General features: G+C 34.1%; 1 protein-coding gene and 1 long non-coding RNA gene across 4 annotated transcripts in view; one reads left to right on the forward strand and one right to left on the reverse strand.

Annotated features, from left to right (window-relative positions):
* LOC135837358 (uncharacterized) overlaps positions 1-22,800 on the reverse strand; it is a 294,134-nt gene that overhangs the window by 169,934 nt on the left and 101,400 nt on the right. The gene's annotated exons all lie outside the window — the stretch shown is intronic.
* Positions 1-22,800, forward strand: part of LOC135837348 (uncharacterized) — a 34,977-nt gene that overhangs the window by 11,147 nt on the left and 1,030 nt on the right. For both annotated transcript variants that reach the window (XM_065352582.1, XM_065352584.1), the window contains 13 exons: positions 36-230; positions 319-916; positions 1,968-2,338; positions 7,415-7,591; positions 7,678-8,338; positions 8,464-8,762; positions 10,683-10,877; positions 15,470-16,049; positions 18,287-18,486; positions 19,999-20,193; positions 20,463-21,060; positions 22,112-22,440; positions 22,562-22,732. In XM_065352582.1, the coding sequence (XP_065208654.1) occupies positions 36-230; positions 319-916; positions 1,968-2,338; positions 7,415-7,591; positions 7,678-8,338; positions 8,464-8,762; positions 10,683-10,877; positions 15,470-16,049; positions 18,287-18,486; positions 19,999-20,193; positions 20,463-21,060; positions 22,112-22,440; positions 22,562-22,732 (4,569 nt within the window). The remainder of the gene's footprint in view (positions 1-35; positions 231-318; positions 917-1,967; positions 2,339-7,414; positions 7,592-7,677; positions 8,339-8,463; positions 8,763-10,682; positions 10,878-15,469; positions 16,050-18,286; positions 18,487-19,998; positions 20,194-20,462; positions 21,061-22,111; positions 22,441-22,561; positions 22,733-22,800) is intronic.

The raw sequence follows: 22,800 nt of genomic DNA on the forward strand, positions 1-22,800 counted from the left end.
GCTTCACTATAAGTACAACTCTCAATTCATTTCAGGTTGATGAGATTAATTACAATGAAACCGCAGCTCACGTCAATTTACAATATCATTCAGGTAACGAAATGAAAGAAATCTTAGCGCTTTTTGAAATGAAAAATCTCAATTTTACATCCCACAACTTGTTATTGAGTACAAAGGAAACGGAAACAGAAATTGATCGCAATTTTCAGATTGCAAACAAAACAATCACGGTAAGAAAAAAATAATATCGATACCTAAGAGCTTACATGAAAACTGATAATAGTGATATGTAAATTGATACGTAATATTCAATTTTAGATTCTATCAAACCAAAATTATCAAAAAAGACAGCGTATTTCAATAGGCGAAAACATTTATAAATCTTTTTTTGACGAAATGAAAGATCAAATCATCAGCGCCGCAGAATCATTTCGTCCACCACCTGATATTTGCACGGATCCGATGAAAGAATATCGAAGACCACATCCAAATTATCAACAAAATCGCAAAAAGTATTACGTTAAATTTTCTTCAGATTGGATGGAAACTATGTACCCTTTCACCAGTCGGTTTGTTGAGATAATAATTGACGGAACGTGGAATTTTAAATCTATTGATGTAGGATACAACCACGAAGTTGAACGTCCTATCTTTTACGATTTACGAATGGAAAACGTCGCTGGCAGCATTAAACAAATTGGTGCTCCTAATGCCAGTGAAACAGTAAAACTGAATTTCATCGTGAAAAGTTTGAACCTACATTTTACAAACAGAACTGTTCGGGCGGAAGTTCAAGAGTCTATGCAGAACTCCATCATTCCAACTCCGCTTTATAACTTATCTCTTATTCTTACAACTGTAATTATGGAAAAAATTCAGCGATCCATTGCATCTTTCATCCAACAATCATTTCATGGTAAGTTTTAGGTTCTAAATGGCAAGGTTAGATACGTGACGAATCCAAAACCAAAAAAAAAAAAAAAAAAAAACTAGTCTCTCTTAAAAGCCATTTGAATCAATTTCGTCTACTTCGAACCAGTTTTTCGCATGGCTTTTAAGAGAGACTAGTTTCGCGGGTACAAGTTTCAGAAAAAATCAGAATAGATAGGTAGCTTACAAAATATTAAGATAAACTAGCTTTAGTTTTGCCTAGGCCAAACCAGTAGTCCGTATCAGTTTAGCCGGTAAAAATTTTAATGGTCTAAAATGTATTAGAAAAAACTAGTTTTGCAAACCCCCTCCCCCCCCCCCCAATGGAAAAACAATTCGATATGATTCAATAAAAATTTAACCAATTTGATCATTTGATCAAATCTTTTAGAAATCCACCAAACTTGATAAAATTATACTTACATCTATCTGTTCAGATGAATTTTGTGTTTTTATGCCATTTTAACATGCTTAAAATATGTATTTTTCATCCACTTTTTGTTTAATTTCCTCGAATTTCTGAGATTTTCTCCAACTTTTGAAGATTAATGAATTCTATTAACCGAACTCAATGCTCTTTTTCACTACAATAAGCGATAAAATTTGCATGTAAGAAGATGCAAGCGTTCCGTCCCAACCCATTTCGATTTCATTATCCGAATTATTCTATTAACCGCGACTACATTAAGCTGGGACTACTGTACTTAAAAAGTCATTTTATAGCTTACTGGCTGAACCAGTGATGGCAAAACTTTTCAATTTCAGCTTTTATATCTTGAGGTTCAAAAAAAAAAAAACAAATGAAGAAAGATGAATTCCATTTCTTTCAGGAGTTTTCAAACAGTATCAGTATAATTTGCCACTTGGCACTTGAATTCCATTTCTTTCAGGAGTTTTCAAACAGTAATTTGCCACTTGGCACTTGGCAGCAAAACTTAAAAATAATTTCAAACGCTAAAATTATGAAGAAACTCTAATTTTATACTTTTTGGAAATAGATGGTTAAATTTAGTTTGTTTGAAAAACTTATCCCACAGATGTAAATAAAATAGGATATGGGCACATGATAGAGGAATACCTAACAAGCTCTCCTATATTAACAAGCGATAAATCATACGACCTGTTACGGGAAGAAATGCATGGAATACAAGAAGAATCATCACAATACGATATTTCGTCCATATTTTCAAAACAGTTCGTCTCCACTTTAGAAGATCTTCAAAGTGCCATGAACGATGACGTATACCAAATCAAGAATCATCCTATAAAATACGATAATGACATTCCTGATGAAATGAAAAGACTGAATGAATCTTTCAATCATTTCATTTCTTTGAATGGTGTCAACATTTCATTGGCTTTTCCAATCGCTCGCGAAGAAACATGCGACCTACTTGATCACTCTCAGGTAAGGTAATGTGATATAATAATTTGAAAATAAGTAAATAAATAATTTTAGCAAGGAATTAAATGGTTCGAGTTAATAGGTAGAAATAAGATAGGTATCGTAAAATTTTCGATAGGTGAATGGAGTAACTATGAGACTAGGTAGGAAAGTTCGACTATAGGATTAGTACATATGAAACCTGTTTATATCACATCGCACCTTGGGGTTGGGAGTAATAAGGTTACATCTTTAAAAAAAGTGAAATTTTACAGTAGAGTGATTTTCTTTTTTTTAAAACTTGATTCATTATTTTCATCAACTAATAATTAATTGTGAGGAATGAATAGCACCTCATTTTAAAGATCTGGTATCCTACCTTCATTTAGCATAAGAACAGTTTGAAAAATATAATCTTAAAGAGGAAATATTTCAATGTTTTGAAAACATTTTGAGTTATAACCTTTCATTAAAATTGATCTGGAGACGAAAGAAAGCATCCAAAAAAATTTCATATTGACAATGTTGTAGAGAATTAAATTTCCAATCGACATAATTTCGTTAGTTTTTTTCTAGAGTGTTTAGTTTTTGAGTTTTTCTCAAAAAACTAAAATTTCATTACAATATGTGCCAATTCATTTTTCTGAAAAGTGATCAATTTAAAATTTTTTTTCCATTTGGTACAAACCAATAAAAAATGCACTTCTTGTTACTATTTTTATCTGACAAACATTCAAAACAATCAAAACTGTTTGTTAACACTTTGTATGTACAAAATTTGCTCAAAAAATGTGGAGTTTTTTGAGATGTACCCTTTATAACTCCAAACAACTTGCAATGTTGTTGGGATTTTGAGTTAGGCCATTTGCGTTTTTTACAAAATCTACATAACTTACCCAACTCAAAGTGTTCTTTTTGGTTGAGGGGGGTTATACAAACCCCCAAAAATGCAAAAATGTCAAAATCAAGTTCTTTTGAGATGTAACCTTATTACTATTACTCTCGAGGTGCGACATAACCTTCAATAATTCAGTTTCCATTCCTAACATAAAACCAAAATCTACTTCTAACAAACACAGTTTATAAAAAGCTAACAAAGTATCGAGAACATAGCTCGATGTATTAATTTAGAGATCTATAAATTTCATCATTACAACAATGATTCGATTATTTCACTTGTATAGTCCAGTCGGTAAGGGGTTGAACCCAAAACAAAATTGCGACAAAAGATTTTTTGCTTTAAAAGGTCTAAGATGGTGTCCTAAGCAACATATGCGGAGCCGCGAGCCGCCCCCGATTCACCTGGTGCGCCCCCCACAGTGGATTCTAGCCCCCCAAAACACGTTTTTCGCCATTATTTCTCCCCGAATTGCATTTTAGCGAAAAATGTGTGGTTATATAAAAAATCTACGTCAAATTTCAGGTACAAGGGGGCTGGGACCACAACCATTTAAAGAAGGGGAGTTTTCTGAAAAATACATAAAGGCTATAGCCGCCTAAGAGGGGTGAAATGGTCTCCGAGAGCGTTTGGATTGATATTATCATGAAAGGTGGGTAGCTGGGTACCATTGAGAAACTTCGCGTGGAAAGTTTCAGATCCACAGCCCCTCCCCTTTTTGAGGAACCCCTCCTTTCAAAAATTTCAAAACCATTTTTCTCAACCCCATGCGAACCGATTTTTAAAATTTTTCAGTATGTTGTAGACATCCTTAGGTGGTACCGCCACAACAATTTTCAGCCCCCTCCCTTCATATTTATCCCAAAATGGTGTAAAAATGTGTCGTAAGGAGGGTTGGGGTAAAACGGAAATTGTGCGGAAAATAACTACTCTCTAAATTTGAAACAGTCAATTTCACTGCTTAGCAGTCACGACATTTTGCCTTTTTAAAGCAGTAGGTTTTTTTCACTGTTTTGCAGTAAAAAAAACTACTGCTTTAAAAAGGCAAAATGTCGTGACTGCTAAGCAGTGAAATTGACTGTTTCAAATTTAGAGAGTAAGTATTAATGAATAGGGTGTCGTTTTCTTATGATTCGATACCGCTGAGCACGAAAATGACGTCAGATTTTTGACTATTGTTAAAAAGCATAAAAAAAGTTTAAAACGCCATGAGGCTGAAAATTGTTGTGGGGGTACCTCCTGAGGATGTCGTTTTTTACTGCAAAACAGTGATAAATCTACTGAATTGGTCAGTCAAAATGATTTTTTACTGACCAAACCAGTAAATTTTTACTGTTTTGCAGTAAAAAACTACTGCTTTTAAAAAGGCAAAATGTCGTGACTGCTAAGCAGTGAAATTTGACTGCTTCAAATTTAAAGAGTAGAGATAGATTGAATTCAGGTAAAATTAATTCCCATGGAAGAAATTTATTATACTATTCAGCAGTGAGGTCTAATAAGTTTACATGGTATTTTTCCATAAATATGAATTCACGCGTTTTTTAGGGCATATACAAATTCGGCACAATGCTAGAAATCGCTCCCTAATGACACATACAAATTCGGTACATACAAACTCGGCACACAGGAAAGAATGAATCTCGAATTTAAAACTATTATTTAAAAACTTGAATGTAAAACATTTGTCACCTAACCTACGCATAAATACACAAGTACATAGGTACCTAGTCTAGGTACATACTCTAATATGGATAATAGCGATGGATGTAAGTTTAATTCTATGTACCAGTGTTCTGCACGAGTAAGTAAAAAGTACTCGTCGCATCGCATCGCCAACGACGATGCCGATGCGTTACTTCGTTACTCGTCCCATCGCATCGCCAACGACGATGCCGATACGTTACTGGATACTCGTCCATGCGAGTAATCAGCCGATGCCGCATCACATCGCTTCGCAGATTACTCAATTGGCATCGCCAACGCCGCCACCCTATGTAAACGAGTTGCAGGTATTGACGCATGCGCAAAGAGTGATGATTTAATCTCTCGCGTTCAAGTCGGGGATGCCAGCAAAGTGCTCCTGAAGATCATCTATGATCGATTGTATCCACTCATGCAATCTGAAATCCCTCAAGAACAGGCCGGATTCACCAAAGGAAGAGGCACCAGAGAGCAAATTCTCAACATCAGAATGCTCATTGAAAAAGCTCGCGAGTACAACGTTCCTGCAGTGTTGTGCTTTGTGGATTATAAAAAAGCATTCGATTGTGTCCAGTGGCAGAAATTATGGCGGATTCTGCTCGAGATGGGTGCTCCAAAACATCTCGTTTTGCTGATCAAACAACTCTACGAGAAAGGATCAGCCAATGTCCGCGCCAACAGGACAACATCCGGGAAGTTTCACCCTGAAAAAGGAGTTCGCCACTGCTCGCATCGGCATCGCATCGACAATGCCGCTTCATCACGCTGCCGAGTAATTCGGCGTTAACATCTCGTGGCGGCGCCACCATCAACTTGCTGAAAGGGAGACTTTTTGCAGAGAATTGCATTCATTCGCATCTGGACAAGTCGTGTGTGCGCGTGTGTAAGCGTGCGTGAGTATAGAAATGTTCCCCTTTCAGCATGATAACATGTATTTCATGCATTTCTCCGTCAAAGTGAAACACATGTTCGTTGACTCCGAATTGACAAATATACTCGGCATCGTGCAGGACACTGCTATGTACCTACTAGAGCTGAAAACAGTTACGCTACCCGCTTACTGGTATCTGGTTAAAATACCGGCTAAACCTGCTAGTGGTTGTATCGGGTTGATTCGGATATAGATAGTAGCATATAGCGAGTACAACCCGAATGTTTTCGCACTTGGTCTGCGCACGCACCCCAAAATTTGATAATGCGTAAGTGGGAGGAGTTATGCTTCAACACCTGACGTTTGACATGATTGATGACAATGATGATGTCATGCCGGTACACCAGCTAAGCATTCAATGCGCTACTAGTTATATCCTGAACCGGTGCAACATTTTTTCAATTCGCTACCCGCTACTACCGAGTAGCGAGAATTTACGATACGGATATGATAGTTACCCGCTGTCAGTGAGTACCGTTTTCAGCTCTAGTACCTACCAAGGGAAATGCCCCAAGTGACATTCTCTGATTTCAACGATTCTTGCTCCATTAGATAGAGGACATCGAATGTAGCCTAACCACCATTAATTTTCAGGTGCTGAAGTTGATATTAAGATTTTTGAGAGCGATTTTTCGATTTTCACGTAGGTAGGCAAGTATAAATACAAGTAGCAATAAATTTTGAAAAATTGATCAAAAATAGTCGGCGCAGGTCGCATATCGAAGCCTTCCATATTATTTTGGGAATTTTAATACATATGATGAGACTAACCCACAGTGAAATTTTCTGCTGCTAAAGTGGATATGTATTTCGGCCATGCAGGGCGATTTTTCCATTTTCACATTGCAATTTTGAAATAAAAATTGGTCAAAAATCGAAAAATCGCCCTAGACCGCTGAAATATCAACTCCAGCAGCTGAAAATTTTCGCCACCGGCTAGTCTCATCATATGTATTGAAATGCCCAAATATGAGAGGATTTGGTATGTGGCCTGGGCCGACTATTTGGACAATTTTTCAAAATTGCCATTTGAAAATCGAAAAATCTCCCGGGATTGCTGAAATACAAGTATCAACTTCAGCAGCTGAAAATTTGGGGTTAGGCTATGTCCGATGTTCTCTATCCAATGGTGCAAGAATCGTTGAAATCGGTGAATGTCACCTGGGGCACCTCCCTTGTAAGTATTGTAAGTACATGAATTAGCAGAGTAACTATTAAATTATTTTCCATTGTGTCGGATTTGTATGTCCTCTTTTCGATTTCGTTCATTTTTTCTAATGTGCCGAATTTGTATGTGAATTCTTTCAGATTTCGTTCGCTCATTCTAATGTGCCGAATTTGTATGTGTTACTTTCGTTCTTATCTGCCGAGTTTGTATGTGTCATTACTGACCCCCTGGTGTGCTTACTTATCTTGTGCCGAAATTGTATATGCCCGTTTTTGAATACAATTATCTGCTTGTATTGTTCTTTCTCTTTTCTAATTCTCAGATTTTTGCCATGTTCCAAGTTCCAACAAAATCAATTTTATGAAACAATAGTATGTAACAAATTACATGTGTTGTATGTAGGTACAGATCGTCTATAATGTAACGCTGCAGTTGACAGGAGTAGTTACAATAATGAGCAATTCAAGCACCGCATTTGCTCGTATTCAATTTTGGACGAGAAACCTTAGCACGATTATTACTTTTATAAAAGACATTAATGGAGAATTCCAACTTGACGTCATCCGTGAAAACATGGAGGTGAGTAAGAGATACCTATGAAGTATTCTAGGAAGGAATTTCATCTTTGAAAAACAAGATTATTTACAGCTAAGAATGTTCCTTAGGTTCGAATTAAACACCTGACAGAAAACATGCACAAGAGCATAGAAAACGAAGAAAACAACTTGAAAATTAAACTCGAACAAATTTCAATTGTAATAATAAGAAAAAAATTGCTGGAAGTTCGAACATGGTTTAGCAATGACGTTAATAATTTCTGCGAAATGCCTCACATCGCAGCCAATGAAACGCATTCTGATTTACTCAACGATTCACATCCATATTTTTATTCAATAATTGATATCGGCCTACAATCGTACTCAAAATGTTTACTTTATTCCGTCAGTTTATACGGATTATTCAATTTCAAGTTGCTGAATCTGCAGAAAAATAAAAATAAAGTGACAAAATTTCAATTCGAGGCCAGGAATTTAACTGCTCGTATTGTCTGGAAATCTGGTTCGAACCATAGGTCTGTCCCATCAATGGAAGCTGAAACGCTGGATGTGCAAATTGAAACAATTATATTGATAGGAGAGACTGATGACGACTCAAAAAACCTGCAGTTTTTCGACGAATCTACAGTGCTGCTGTCATCAAATCAAGGAAACATTGACGAACAAAAAACGTTGACAGAAGTCTTAAATAAGATCGTTATGTCTCCCATTCAGCAGTTAATCAAAAAAACATACCTAAAAACGAAATCTTATTTACGGTACTTGACAGGTAATAGAAAATTTACAGCGTAAAATTACTATGTACGTTCAACAGCTCTGTTGCATGATAATGTATTAAGTGAATGATTGAAATGCAACTCACAATTAGTATTGATTTTTGTTTACTTACAACAGATTCCACACAAGGTATCAAAAAAGTTCCATTGAGGCGAAATGGTCTTCGTAAAGACCCACTCAGAGACATAACGGACCTTGTAATAAATTCATTACGCGAGTTAATCATAACTTTTAGACAGGCGTTTGGAAGAAATCTCTATGAAGAACTGTTCTCGCAAAATCAAACAATGGAAATGCTTTCGGGAATGACCAATTTTGAAAACTTACAAATATCTTGTAGCATTTTTCAAACTGGTCACAACATGTTTTTCATACATACTGATGATATTGAATGCCAGCCTCGAAAATATTTACAAGTAGGTATTTACTACCAACTACATACAACATGAAATGAACTATGATGCGAGTATTACATAACTTTCTAAACTTCAATAGGTAATTAGTAAGTATAATAGGTAATATGTACTTCTTTTAAAACAATTAGGTCAATAAGTACCACATACGATAACGATGTTGTAGGTGCAAAGATTCTCCAAAATAATTCAAGTAACTTATTTTTATGTTGTTTCAAGATAGATTTAATATAAGTCATTGTGACGCCCGGTTTTGGGCTTGTGATGCCCAAATCGGGCACCACAAGGTACGAATTCTATAAATAGTGGGCATCACTACGATACGACTAAAAACCTAAAACTCATTATCATCAATATTTATAATAATTATTAATTATAGTAGTAATACTATTATGTAATCCTCCATGTAAGCGGCACCACAATTACCATAAAAGAATTGTGCACCACAAGGTACTGTGTATTTATATACCTATTACCTATGATTTTCAAAATGGACTCTCGATGGGGAGAGAACTAATGTACCCTTCAAAGTTGTCCTGAAATTTCAAAACAAAAAAACGACTTTAAAGGTGCGCAAAAATATCGAGTAGGTACTTACCTACTCTCCAAAAAAGTTTTTTACTAAATGTTTCGGCTGGACACTGAATGATAACAATAGGTAGCATACTCGTATTACTCGTAGATGGATGCAGAATCTGAAAATGAAGGTTTCTGTTGAATGTGATCAAAATTCGCTAATGTATTAGGGTCACGGGTGGTTAGTTGTCAAGAAAAATGTTTTTTGAAGTTTCTGAAGCCATTTATGAATAGGTATTTCTTTGCGGTTTTGAGCTCATTTGAAAGCTTGATTCTTTGCGTATGTTTTCTTTTTTTAAAATTGAATTTTGGTTCATGTGATGAATAGTTAATGGTGGATTCAGTGAGGTAATTTTTTGTGACAACTAACAACCACCCCTGTTGTAAGTTGTCAAACACACATTCACTATTGATAAAAAAAAACTTACAATTCAATTTTCGAAAATTTTCTAAAAAGAAAACACGTGAGAAGCACTAAACTTTCAGATAAGACCAAAAACTTGAAAAAATATCCATAAACGACTTCAAAATCTTCAAAAAACTTTTTTGTTTGACTGGTCATTCTTTGAATTTTTTCTTGCGTTGGTAAATCGATGAATTCAACTTTTTTATTCGTTTTAGAATGAAAAGCAGAAAAAAAATTATTCAATAATGCAATAGATGATTTTCTGAAAATATTTTTCTACTTTGATGCATATATTGGTAAACTGTCTAATTGACAACTAACAATATTCTCTTTTTTGACAACTAGCAACTTCTCGTTTTTTCACTTTGTACCAAAAATTTTTATTCATTTCGAAATTTTTTGTAATTGAACATGTGATTACTGAATCCGTGATAAAATTTCCTTTAAATTGATGCATAATTTATCTACCTTTGACAAATTTTTGATGTTTAAAAACAAAAAGTTCCAATTTAACATGTGTATAACTTCGCACCTGTAAAATCATTTTTTTCAAAACTGTATCCCCAAATAAAAAGCTATGTTGCCAATTTTGTATGTTGGAACATAAACTACCGCGTGAAAAATTTCAGATCCACACCACCTCCCCTTTTTGGGGAACCCCCCTTTTCTGAAATGTCAATACCACTTTATTCAGCCCCATTTTAACCGATTTTGAAAATTTTTCAGGATGTTATGTATATGCTTAGTAAGTATCCCTACAAAAATTTTCAGCCCCCTGTAGGTATAGCATGAAGTTATTAATATGAAGGTTTCGTTTGGATAGCGTTCGTGTATCTTTTTAAAAACGCAATTTGACAACTAACAATTATGGACAACTAACCACCCGCGACCCTACATATTAAGAAGCATATACTGAAGTGTTATCAACTGTGTACTTTCAGATCAAATTGAAACAAAAAAACAGCATGCGGGCGAAAATGATGAAACTAACAGGAAGCTTGAAATATCCTCGATTGGAAAATTCAACACAAGCATGCCAAGTAAACTTCAGTTTGGAATTCGAATTTCTCAGCATTCAAGTAAAGTTCCCCCATGTAACTAAGAATAATACACATGAAAACAGCACAGATTTGAAGGTAGGTTGGCGCACACACACTTTAAAATATTAAAACATTAAGACTGTTTGTCTGTTGTCCAATATCCCCATTTGAAAATTTCCAAAATGTATTGTTGCTACCTAAGTACCTATTGTCAATTTTTCTCTTTTTGAGAAAAGATTCCACATCTATCAGTCAAGGGGAACCCATGCCTGTGCTCCTCTCACATTTCGAATCAAAAGTCCCGCAAGTCATTATTGCGTATAACTTTTCGGGCAAGGGAAAAGCCGCCGTCATGGAGGAACAAAAAATTGACTGCTGGAATGTAAAGAATCGAAAAGTACCGTCAGAGTTGGCAAGTAGACTATGTAGTCTACTTTACACACTATGTCAACGTGTAAACAACATTACTGTAGACAACAATAGTTTACATGTAGACATTGTAGACAATGTAAACTATGTAAACTACAAAGTAAAACTGTTTTCAGTGTTTTCTGTTTTAAAATAAAGCCTTTTTTACATGGACTTTGGCAGAAAATTTTAAAAATTTGTGGTTAAAATCCAAAAAGTGTTCAAAAACAAGATCCCAAAAACGTCCAAAAAGTACATTTTTGAGAATCCGCGTAAAAATTTCTTGAAAAACGAAATTTTTTTGCATTTCTTGGTGTGAAAAAAAGTAAAGCTTTTTAAAGTTTTTGCAAAAAATGAAAATTTTTAGAAATTTGGCTGAAAAACAAGAACTTTTATCAATTTTTGAAAAAAAAAGTGTGTACTTTATTTTTGACAACTTTTGGACAGGAAAAAACTTGAAAAAAGCAAAACTGACAATTTTAGCAGAAGTAGATATTGGCAATTATTAGTAAGAAAATTATACTTTTTCACATCTTTGTCGAAAATACAAGACTTTTTTTCTTCAATTTTTCAGTTAAAAAGTGACGGTAATTTTTTGCAAAAAAAACGACAATTTTTTAGCAAGAAGGGAGATTTTTTGGAAATACACAACTTCGAAGTTGACATACATTACATTGTCTACAGATAGTCTACTTTACATGAAGTTTACATAGATTACGCGACGAATGTAGACTATGTAGACAAAGATAGTCTACGCGTAGAGAACCAACCCTGAGTACCGTTGATACACTGGAATCTGCATTAGGAGCTTCAATATGCGGGCGAAGATCCTAATGCGCGGAAATTACATATTTTCTGAGCATTGAATTATGGCCAGGATAATACTATTTTTACATTCTTGAATTCAGATTAACATTTATTCAAACGGGTCTTTTGGTCGGTAATTCATATCATACCACACAAAAACTAGACAGCTAAGCACAGCTTAGCTGCAAAGTGTGCGTAGCTGTATACAGTTGTACAGTTTTAACTGATAGTTTACAAAAAATAATCATATAGGTACTTGTAAATACTGAATAAGATGTGAAAACAAAAATCAGAATAATTATTTAATGCTAAATGTAAACAAAAGTAAATACATATGTTATTTGTGAAAACTGAATAAAATATGAAAAACAAAAATTATAAACAGAAAAAAACAACCTTTGCATTCTAAACACAAACAAAAATTTAGTAAAATATATTAGCAAAGAAGCTAGTACTAGGAACAATAATTTCATGTTCATTCTTCAATGCAAGAATAAAATTTTAGCAAAAAACAGAAATAAGATTTTTGGACAATTTTTAAAGAAAAAAAAATTTAGTAATCAACTTAAAAAAATAATAAAAAACAAATAAAATGAAAATAAAAATAAAAAGTGTCCCTATATATTGACATTAATTTGGCCTCCATATATAGGCTTGACCTGCCACTACTTATTGGTTTCAATTAGGTATGCCACTACTTGTTGGCTTCATTTGTCCCTATGTATTGACTTTAATTTTGCCTCCACATTGCCACTACTTATTGGCTTCAATTAGGTATGCCACTACTTGTTGGCTTCATTTGTCCCTATGTATTGACTTTAATTTTGCCTCAACATTGCCACTACTTATTGGCTTCAATTAGGTATGCCACTACTTGTTGGCTTCATTTGTCCCTATGTATTGACTTTAATTTTGCCTCAACATTGCCGCTACTTATTGGCTTCAATTAGGTATGCCACTACTTGTTGGCTTCATTTGTCCCTATGTATTGACTTTAATTTTGCCTCAACATTGCCGCTACTTATTAGCTTCAATTAGGTATGCCACTACTTGTTGGCTTCATTTGTCCCTATGTATTGACTTTAATTTTGCCTCAACATTGCCACTACTTATTGGCTTCAATTAGGTATGCCACTACTTGTTGGCTTCATTTGTCCCTATGTATTGACTTTAATTTTGCCTCCACATTGCCACTACTTATTAGCTTCAATTAGGTATGCCACTACTTGTTGGCTTCATTTGTCCCTATGTATTAAAAAAAAGCACCAGATTAGAAACTCAATTTGAACTAGTCTAAAAAAAAAACAAAAACAAAAATTAAAAAAAAAATAAATAAATAATAACACCAGATTAGATTAGAAACTCAATTTAAACTAGCCTGAAAAAAACAAAAATTAAAATTTCAAAAAAAAAAATTATAGATTTGAATTAAAAAAGCACCAGATTAGAAACTCAATTTGAACTAGTCTGAAAAAAACAAAAATTGAAATTTCAAAAAAAAAATAATAGATTTGAATTTAAAAAGCACCAAATTAGAAAGTCAATTTGAACTAGTCTAAACAAAAACAAAAACAAAAAAATTACAAAAAAAAATAAATAATAACACCAGATTAGATTAGAAACTTAATTTAAACTAGCCTGAAAAAAACAAAAATTAAAATTTCAAAAAAAAAATTATAGATTTAAAATAGAAAAGCACCAGATTAGAAACTCAATTTAAACTAGTCTGAAAAAAACAAAAATTGAAATTAAAAAAAAAAATAATAGATTTGAATTAAAAAAGCACCAAATTACAAAGTCAATTTGAACTAGTCTAAACAAAAACAAAAACAAAAAAATTACAAAAAAAAAATAAATAATAACACCAGATTAGATTAGAAACTTAATTTAAACTAGCCTGAAAAAAACAAAAATTAAAATTTCAAAAAAAAAATTATAGATTCACCAAATTAGAAAGTCAATTTGAACTAGTCTAAACAAAAACAAAAAAATTACAAAAAAAAATAATAGATTTGAATTAAAAAAGCACCAAATTAGAAAGTCAATTTGAACTAGTCTAAACAAAAACAAAAACAAAAAAATTACAAAAAAAAAATAAATAATAACACCAGATTAGATTAGAAACTTAATTTAAACTAGCCTGAAAAAAACAAAAATTAAAATTTCAAAAAAAAAATTATAGATTTAAAATAGAAAAGCACCAGATTAGAAACTCAATTTAAACTAGTCTGAAAAAAACAAAAATTGAAATTAAAAAAAAAATAATAGATTTGAATTAAAAAAACACCAAATTAGAAACTCAACTTAAACTAGTCTAAAAAAAACAAAAATCAAAAATTTCAAAAAAAAAATAATAATAACACCAGATTAGGAATTTGAACTAGCCTAAAAAAACAGAAATTAAAAAAATGATAATAATAAAAACAATAATGATGATGTAATAATTACCTGTTTATTTTAACTGCAAAGCTGCAACCATTAAATCAACACAAGAACAATATAGGTAACACTATTCTTAACAGAAGCAAACCATAAACTAGAATGATGTATACTTCACAAGAGTTTCACATAAAATGAACTGCCAATTTGTTTTACTGCCAGAGGTAACCAAATACATTGGAGGGAAACGCCCCACCAAGCCACTCCCACTTGAAATACACAGCTGGCAGACTGGGGGTGTAACAGGGTACAATGCAACGCAGCTGTTTATAAAGTGATGATGGCTGGGGGTATAGCAGGGTACAATGAGCGGCAGGTGGTTTATAAGTCCCCTTTACCATTTTTTAGGAATTTATGCATTAAAATAATGAACTAAAATTGCAATTACTCAGCAATTACCGATCCGAATTGAATGAAAATACATCTATACCCTCCGTCTTAATGATTCTCAAATGGTGTCCAATAGGTACAAAAAATGGTTGGATAGCTTAAGAGAACATTCAGTTACAATGAAATTTCATTTCTCAAAGCGAAACCAATAGTGTGCTACGCACACTAAAAAGCGATTAAAGAGTATCGTGAATTATAGCATCAGAAATATCTTAATTTTAAAAGAAATTGTACTTCAGTTAAATTCAACGTTATTTCATGATTACCCATTAAACAAAAAAAAAACAAAAAAAACTTAAAAATGTACTTTTATTTATTTCATTGAATAAATGAATAGCTTAATATCCTAAGGCCACAATACACACGTTTGACTTTTTTAAAAACGAAAAAAAAGTCATTAGGTATCAGAAAAGTAGCCGATAAACCAAAGTGCCTCCCGATATTCTCAATCTGTGAATAGATAAAAAACAAATAACTTTTGTTGAGGGAAGATTAGATACACACAAAGAGCACACCCGTTCAAGAATGGCTATTTGGCTTCAAGTGAATATTTTTAAAAATTACAATGGTTAGGTAGCAACATTTTTCAAAAGAAAGTCAAATTCCTTCACCTTTACAAAAATTTGATACATGCGCCATTTCAGGTAACAGAATGGAATGAAAATTCGTGCGATGACATGGATGAAGAACACCGTCGGGTCGCACGCCAAAATACGCTGCAAGTAATGATGGATTGGGTAGAAAAGAGGCTTTTCACAAACTCAAAATTGCCATTTCAATCGATGCGTAAAATATGTGAACAGTTTTTAAATGATTTCAATGAAACAGCACAAGATTATTATGTGGACCTCAGCTCTGGTTATAATGCTGCAACATTTCCTTGGAAAACAAATCGAAATGACATTTTAATTCGAGGATTACACGATTTTACTTTGCACATGCATCATTTCGAAGATGCGGTTCAGTATGAAATAGAATTTCCTCATACTACAATAGAATGGCAGATGAAGCCGATAATTACACAGTATTTTATTAGTGAGTCACAATCACAACGCATTACTATGAATGGGACTTTCAAAGAGTTCACTGATAATGCATTCAATATAACATTGCTCGGGAGCCAACTTTATATGGAATTTGAAGATGAAAACATCACGGCATCAGCAGAACAAGTCAAGAATCTGGAGGCACTCATCGCATACGGAATTGATCAAGAGCTACGAAGTGAATAAACTACCTACCTAAGAAAATTATAATCAAACTTAATGGGAGATTTCTAGTTTTGCTTGAATTGCAATAGGATATGAAGTATTATTTCGAGTCGATATTAGTCTAGACACAAATTTCAGCCCGGTAGATCACCCCACGGCACATGCAAAAAATTGACAAAAGGTCCAAATTCCGGTCGAGTGTTTTTCGTGATAACATTCTCAAAATACTAAAAATTACGACCAAATTTCGTGCTCAAAATTCTTTTAAAATGCTAAAACAAAAATATTGTTGTCAAAATATTGCAATTTCTCGCGAAATTTTAAGTCATTTCAATAAGTTAAACGGTTACTTTATAATAGTTCTACGCGCACGATAGTTCATTTTCACTCGAAATTGGAAAGGGACGTGACTTTAAAATCCAAGAATGTGCTAGTCTGCACTATCGTGCGATCCGTTTTTCGCGAATTGTGGTCAATGAGCGTGGAAAGATCTCCTTTATGCCATGAAGTTACATGGGGCCCCTACTTAATAACGCTGTTGGCCGTTATGCTGAATTATCCAAAAAATCACGCTTGAGGGACACTGCCAACTAAAGTAAGATCCAGTACTAACTTGTAAAAAAGTCTAGGATCCAAACCCCTTTGAAAATTGAGGCGTTTTAGGTTTCACTCCTATTATGCAACTGGTGAAATTCAAAAAAAGTATTTTCTGATAGGTTTGTTAGATCCACATCTACGAGTAAGAAGCTAACTGAATTTTTTGCACTACAAAAATTCCAGCCAAATTCGATTTCTAGAGCACTTTTCCACTTTTTTTCAGTTAGACTGCAGACTAGAGTTATGTGTATTTTATTATTAGGTTGTAAGTAAATTTTCTGTTTATATTACATCTGATTGCAGAGGGGACCAGTAAATTGCATGTATGAAATTGCACGCGCGAAATTGCACATATATGTACAATTGAATGAATGCGATAATTTAGCCACTTGAATGGACCTTTAGAAAATAGAACGTCAGCAAATCTAACGTCCGAAAGTAAATATTCAATCTTCGTCGTCATAGTCGCAGCTCCTTTACAGGAGATAGCGTACATCTGAATCCATCTGTCTATATCAATCGTTGTCTAGCGTATTTAATAGTTTCTTTCAGAGTTTTGCAGAGAGAGTTAGCTGGCGAGTTTGTTGTCAGCAGCTCTGACCATCTTCTCCCTCTTGTCGTTTTTCATTGAATTTTTTCCTGTACTGCTATAGCATGAAAATACCATTCTCTCTTATTTTGTGTGCATTGATCTTGAGTCCTGTTCTCTCAATTCTTGCTTCTCTCATAATTTCCTCTGCATACAAGTTGAACAGCCTAGGTGATAGTAGGCATCGCTGTCTCACAACTCTTTTTAAACCATGTCCATTCTCCAAGTGCACCTACGTTTCCAATTTTGATGTTTGTACTCTGTTCCCAGTACAAATTTCTTATTATTCGCAGGTCTTCGTCATTGACGTTGTACTTCTTTCCTCTCATGGTTAACACAATCGAATGCCTTTTCATAATTGATAAAACATGCAACTATTTCCCTGTTAGCATTCAGTGATCTCTGAATGATCACTTTCAGTAGGGCTGTTGCATCTCTGGTCCCTTTCTTTGCATGCTACAAAGCCATATTGAGTTTTGCTAAGGTTCTCATCAATCTTCTTTTCTATTCTGGCATTCATGATGGAAAGTAGCAGCCGATCTTGACCACCGTGAAACTTTAACAAAAATGATATGTTACATGATATAATCATTTTCCTCCATTTTTGAATCAAATTGGGATGCGGACGGAGGAGGGGTGGGAGAGTCAAATCAAAAAAGCTGAGTTGATATTCGATCTCAACCACCTTGAAACCTTAATAAAGTGATATGTCACATGACCTTACCAATTAATTTCAGCTCTTATCAAAATTCCCTCCTTTCCCTCCCCTGTCCCTTTTTGAAGCAAGGGGTCACTGGGTCAGTTATCAATTTTTCAAAAGCTCAATACTTCGATTTTACATAATGTAGTTCATTTTACATCGTTTATCAAGACCCAAGGTGATGAATGACTAATGAGGTACTTTTCAGTGATTATTTCTTCAACTAACAGATTGAAAGCTACAAACGTTCAACTTCCATAGACTTTAAATTATCGTATACGTTCAATTTGTTAATGTGTAATTTCGCGCATGCAATTTCACACGTGAAATTCCAAACGTTCAATATTCACCAACCCGATTATAGATAATGAGCGACGTGATGTCACTACGAACTTCTTGAACATCATTCGCAGAACATTGTCCAGATTGAGGGATCAAAAATTCGAAATTCCATTTCGTGACAATGGGAAAACAGCAACACATGTTTTCAGCATTGAACCAGACTTTCTCCAGAATTCAAGTTCAGAATACTACATAAAATGTTTATTCAATGACAGTCTAGAGGTGCCTAATATGTACATAATACATATCATTACTATCATTGGTTATTTTACCAACACATCTTAGAATAAAAAGCTGGAAAACTAGTGTTTGCATGAATCAAGTTTAGGTTACCTAACCAGCAAATAGCAATTTGTGTAATTAGTGATTATCACTCTTTTTTACAAACTGAAATTTTGACAAAGATGCAACGATTTCAGCTTTCTGATCGACTAATTACACACTTTTACATTTTTCTTTGTAGAAGTGAGAGGTCAATCTTAATTAGAAGAACTCTTACGTACATATCTAGAGATGTGCACTTGTGCAGTCCTATCTATTTTTAGAATTTTATGAGAAGTCCTGTATCAGCTTAGGCTTTAAACGTCTATTCAAAGTTGGTAAAATCAAGGAGAGTATGAGACGTCACACGATTTATTTTTCCCACTTTTCAATGATTTTTATCTACTTTTAATTTCACCAAAATTACTTTTCAGAAAAGTGCGCATCTCTACATGCATAAGGGTAGAGGCACCAAATATGGACCACTTTTTTTTGGAGGATTGCCACTTGAAAACTATAGGGGGTAGAAACCTCCACAACGGCTTAAAATGAAGTTCCATTCTTCCACTAACACTGTACAAAACTTCAGGGGTGAAGGTCAACTTTAAGTATGTTTTTTTTATTGTTGAGTGCTGAGTGTCAAAATGACAGTTCGAAATTTTGGACGCCTAATATGGACCACCTATAAAATTTCAAAATAAACATACTTTCACATTTTTCAAAAGGTCATATTTATTTGTAGAAATGAACAAAAAAACTTATTCTAAGCAGTTCAGGTTAATTTTGAATATTTTTTTTTAAATTGTTGAATGACTAGTGTCAAAATGACAGTTCAAAATTTTGGACGCCTAATATGGACCACCTAAAGAATAATTTCAAAATAAACATATTTTTACGTTTCAAAACATCATATTTATTAGTAGAAATGAACAAAAAAAAGTATTTCAAGCATTCCCCTTTTCAGCGGCTGTAAAAAATTAGTAAAAAATTCAATATCACAGGTGGTCCATATTAGCGCACCTCATAAAAAAAACTTTGCACCAACAATTTCTGTACATACCCTCATTTTTAGCAAAAACTGATCACTCCAGCAGAAACTACATCCTTTTTTGATATTATAAACATCAATGACATTTAGAAAATTACACCACATATATATTTTAATAAAAGTTGAAAAACACACTAAAAAAAATTTCAGTGTCTCAAAACAGTTTTTTGTAAATTTCTCAGCGAGTTTTGACTTTACAGTTGTAATTTTTGTCTCATTCGTTTTTTTGGTGAAAAATACATCAGAATACATTTTTTCCTGACAGATTGCGCTAATTACCAATGAGAACGGGCGCTGGTCCATATTGCGGACTGGTCCATAATTGGTGCCCTTACCCTTACCAAGATATTTTCACAACAATAGGTACTTACATTTGAAATTAAAAGATGTTCAATTATCCAATCCAACTCTCGATCCGTTCACAGATTGGCGCGCTTGGTTACAAACAAGTTACAGCGCGAGTCAATTTACAGTACCAGGCAGATAATGAAGCGTTAAAAGAAACATCTGCGTTTGTAAAAATGAAAAATTTCAATTCTACGCCCTACAACTTCTTATTTACAAAGGGATTAGATACAGAAATAGAACGTAATTTAAACGCCTCAAAAAAAACAATCACGGTAAAAAATCTTTTATCCAAGTATGTAGGTACCTACTCGCATGCGCTGCATTTCCGTGGTCCTCTCACCCACCCAAATTGTTTCAAAAATCTAAGGAAGGGGGCGGCACAAACGTAGCACAAACGAATGGAATATTTGTCTGAAGTGCATCAGGTCAGGTTGGGTGGAGATCCGAGGAAATGCACCTTCGTATGCGCGATTCAATCATGTTCACGTACCTATGTAATATCAGGATACTTCTACAAGATAACATGATTTTTTCATTTCAGATTTTATCAACTCGTCGCTATAAAAGAAAGGATCGTACTGCAATCGGTAAAGTTGTTTTCGGATCTTTTCTTAAAGAGATGAAGGATAGAATCATCAGTCTTGAAAAATCAATTCGTCCGATATCATATACGTGCAAGGACCATATGGACAAATTTCGAAAACTGTATTCAAATTACGAAGAAAATCACAAAAAGTACTACATTTCATTTCCCGCAGACTGGATTGATACTGTAGATCCTTTTACCAGTCGGAACGTTAGAATCATAATCAACGGAACGTGGAATTTTAAATCCATCAATAGGGTCTCGTACAGCAAAAAAGATCCTAGCTGCTGCCATTTACTAATAGAAAACGTCACCGGCAGTATCAAACAAATTGATGCATCGGATCTCGGCACAGCGGCACACCTGAATTTCAGCGTGAAGTGTTTATTGATTAAAATGAATTACATCTTTTCTTTTTGGGCAGAAGTTCCCGATTCAAAGCAATTCATCATCACTTCGAATGCCCCTTACAGCAACTCTTCTTCTATTCGTAAAAATGTAATCATAGAAAAGTTTCAGCGATCGTTTACATCTCTAATTCAGCGAGGATACAGTGAGTTTTCAAGTTTTCATTCAACAATACAGCCATTCGACAGTTTCACAATAATTTATATACTAGGCATCTAATTATTAATTACTGCCTGATGAAAGGAAATACTATTGGAAGATACTCGAAGTCGAAGCATCAAACACCACTGAACTTTGGCCGTCTGGGACTTCTCAATAGGAATATGGGTTTTGTGTAATACCTTAATTCTCATAGATTAGGTTACCAGCTCCAAAAGCTGTATTTTCGCTAGCCCCCAGTTCTCATTTGCAAGTCATCAATGGTGAGAAGGTTAGACAGGTTAAGAGGTAACAAATTGCAAACCATAATAGAAAAATACCTGTGCTCTTATACCTCCACTTGAAACTATAAGCAATTTGCGAAAAAAACGAAACAAATTTTAAATCTGTAAGACGTATCGAGGGAATAGGCTAAATCTTCATCATTGGATAGCTACTTATTTTTCGTTCAAAAAAAAATTCTTGAATTGAGCGAATGTTCATTGTTTAAACAATTTTGAGACTCTACCCCTTGTCGGTGAGGTTGGGGCCGGGAAATGTATTTTTCGTTACTAAAATGAGATTGTTTATACTTACGCAATACGCACACATAAGTACGTACGTTTTACAGCACACATCCACACGCATCAGTTCCCTATCAGGATTTAGATGATGAATGATGATGTATTTTTTTTTGAGGATCAGCCTGACGGCTATAATTATTAAATGTAACAAAAGATGCACTCCCCCGGCTCCAACCCCACCGAGAAGGGGTAGAGTTCCAACATATTTTATAAACAACGAAAATTCGCTCAATTCAAGGATTTTTTAAAACAAAAATGTTAAAAAAATACTTAAATTGTATTTGGGATACGAAAGACCCAGAACGGACTTAAAGAGAGAAATTTACGGGTGGAAAGGTACCTGATCCCCCCAATTTTGAACGTACATGTAAATGCCACCACCTCGTTGTTTTTCGATCCCAAATGGTGAAAAAACTTAGTACGTAACTATAGATACTTCAAAGCTCTAATTTGATCGAAAAACGTATTTTGCAGATGTTGAATATTGGCAGAAAAGAATGGTTGAAGAATTCAAAAACGAAACAGCGACGGGGGCCATGTGGAATGAAGCACTACCACAATACAATATTTCGTCACTATTTTTAGAAAAGTTTGTCGAAACTTTGAAAAATCTTCGACGTCATTTGAAGATACAAGGACGCCAAATTAATAACCTACATCTCAAAAATTCGAATGAAGTTCCTAATGAAATGGAACGACAAAATGAATCTTCAAATTATTCCATTTCCTTGGATGAAGTCAAAATTTCATCGACCATTCCAATCGCTTATGAAATAACATGCACACCATCAAATCACACTCAGGTAATACTTGAGTACAATTTTTGATAATATTTTAAAACGAGATTTCTGCGATAGTAGGTATGTATTTTGCATGAAATCAATTTTATCGCGCAATTCTAATAGAACACAATTACATGAACAGATTTCCTACAATATAACACTCCAGTTGACAGGAATGGTCGCGATGACGAACAATTCAAACTTCGTTTTGGGTAATATTTCTTTTTTAGCGAGCACTCGTAACACGATTATTACCTTTAAAAATGATAGTACAGGAGGACTGCAATTAGACGTTGCTTGCGAAAACACGGAAGTGAGTACACAGCATTTTAGTAAGTTGATGTTTTCTCATTAAAAACCACGATTCATAGCAAACAACGT

The sequence above is a fragment of the Planococcus citri genome, chromosome 2 (assembly GCF_950023065.1).
Source record: "Planococcus citri chromosome 2, ihPlaCitr1.1, whole genome shotgun sequence".
Classification (NCBI taxonomy): domain Eukaryota; kingdom Metazoa; phylum Arthropoda; class Insecta; order Hemiptera; family Pseudococcidae; genus Planococcus; species Planococcus citri.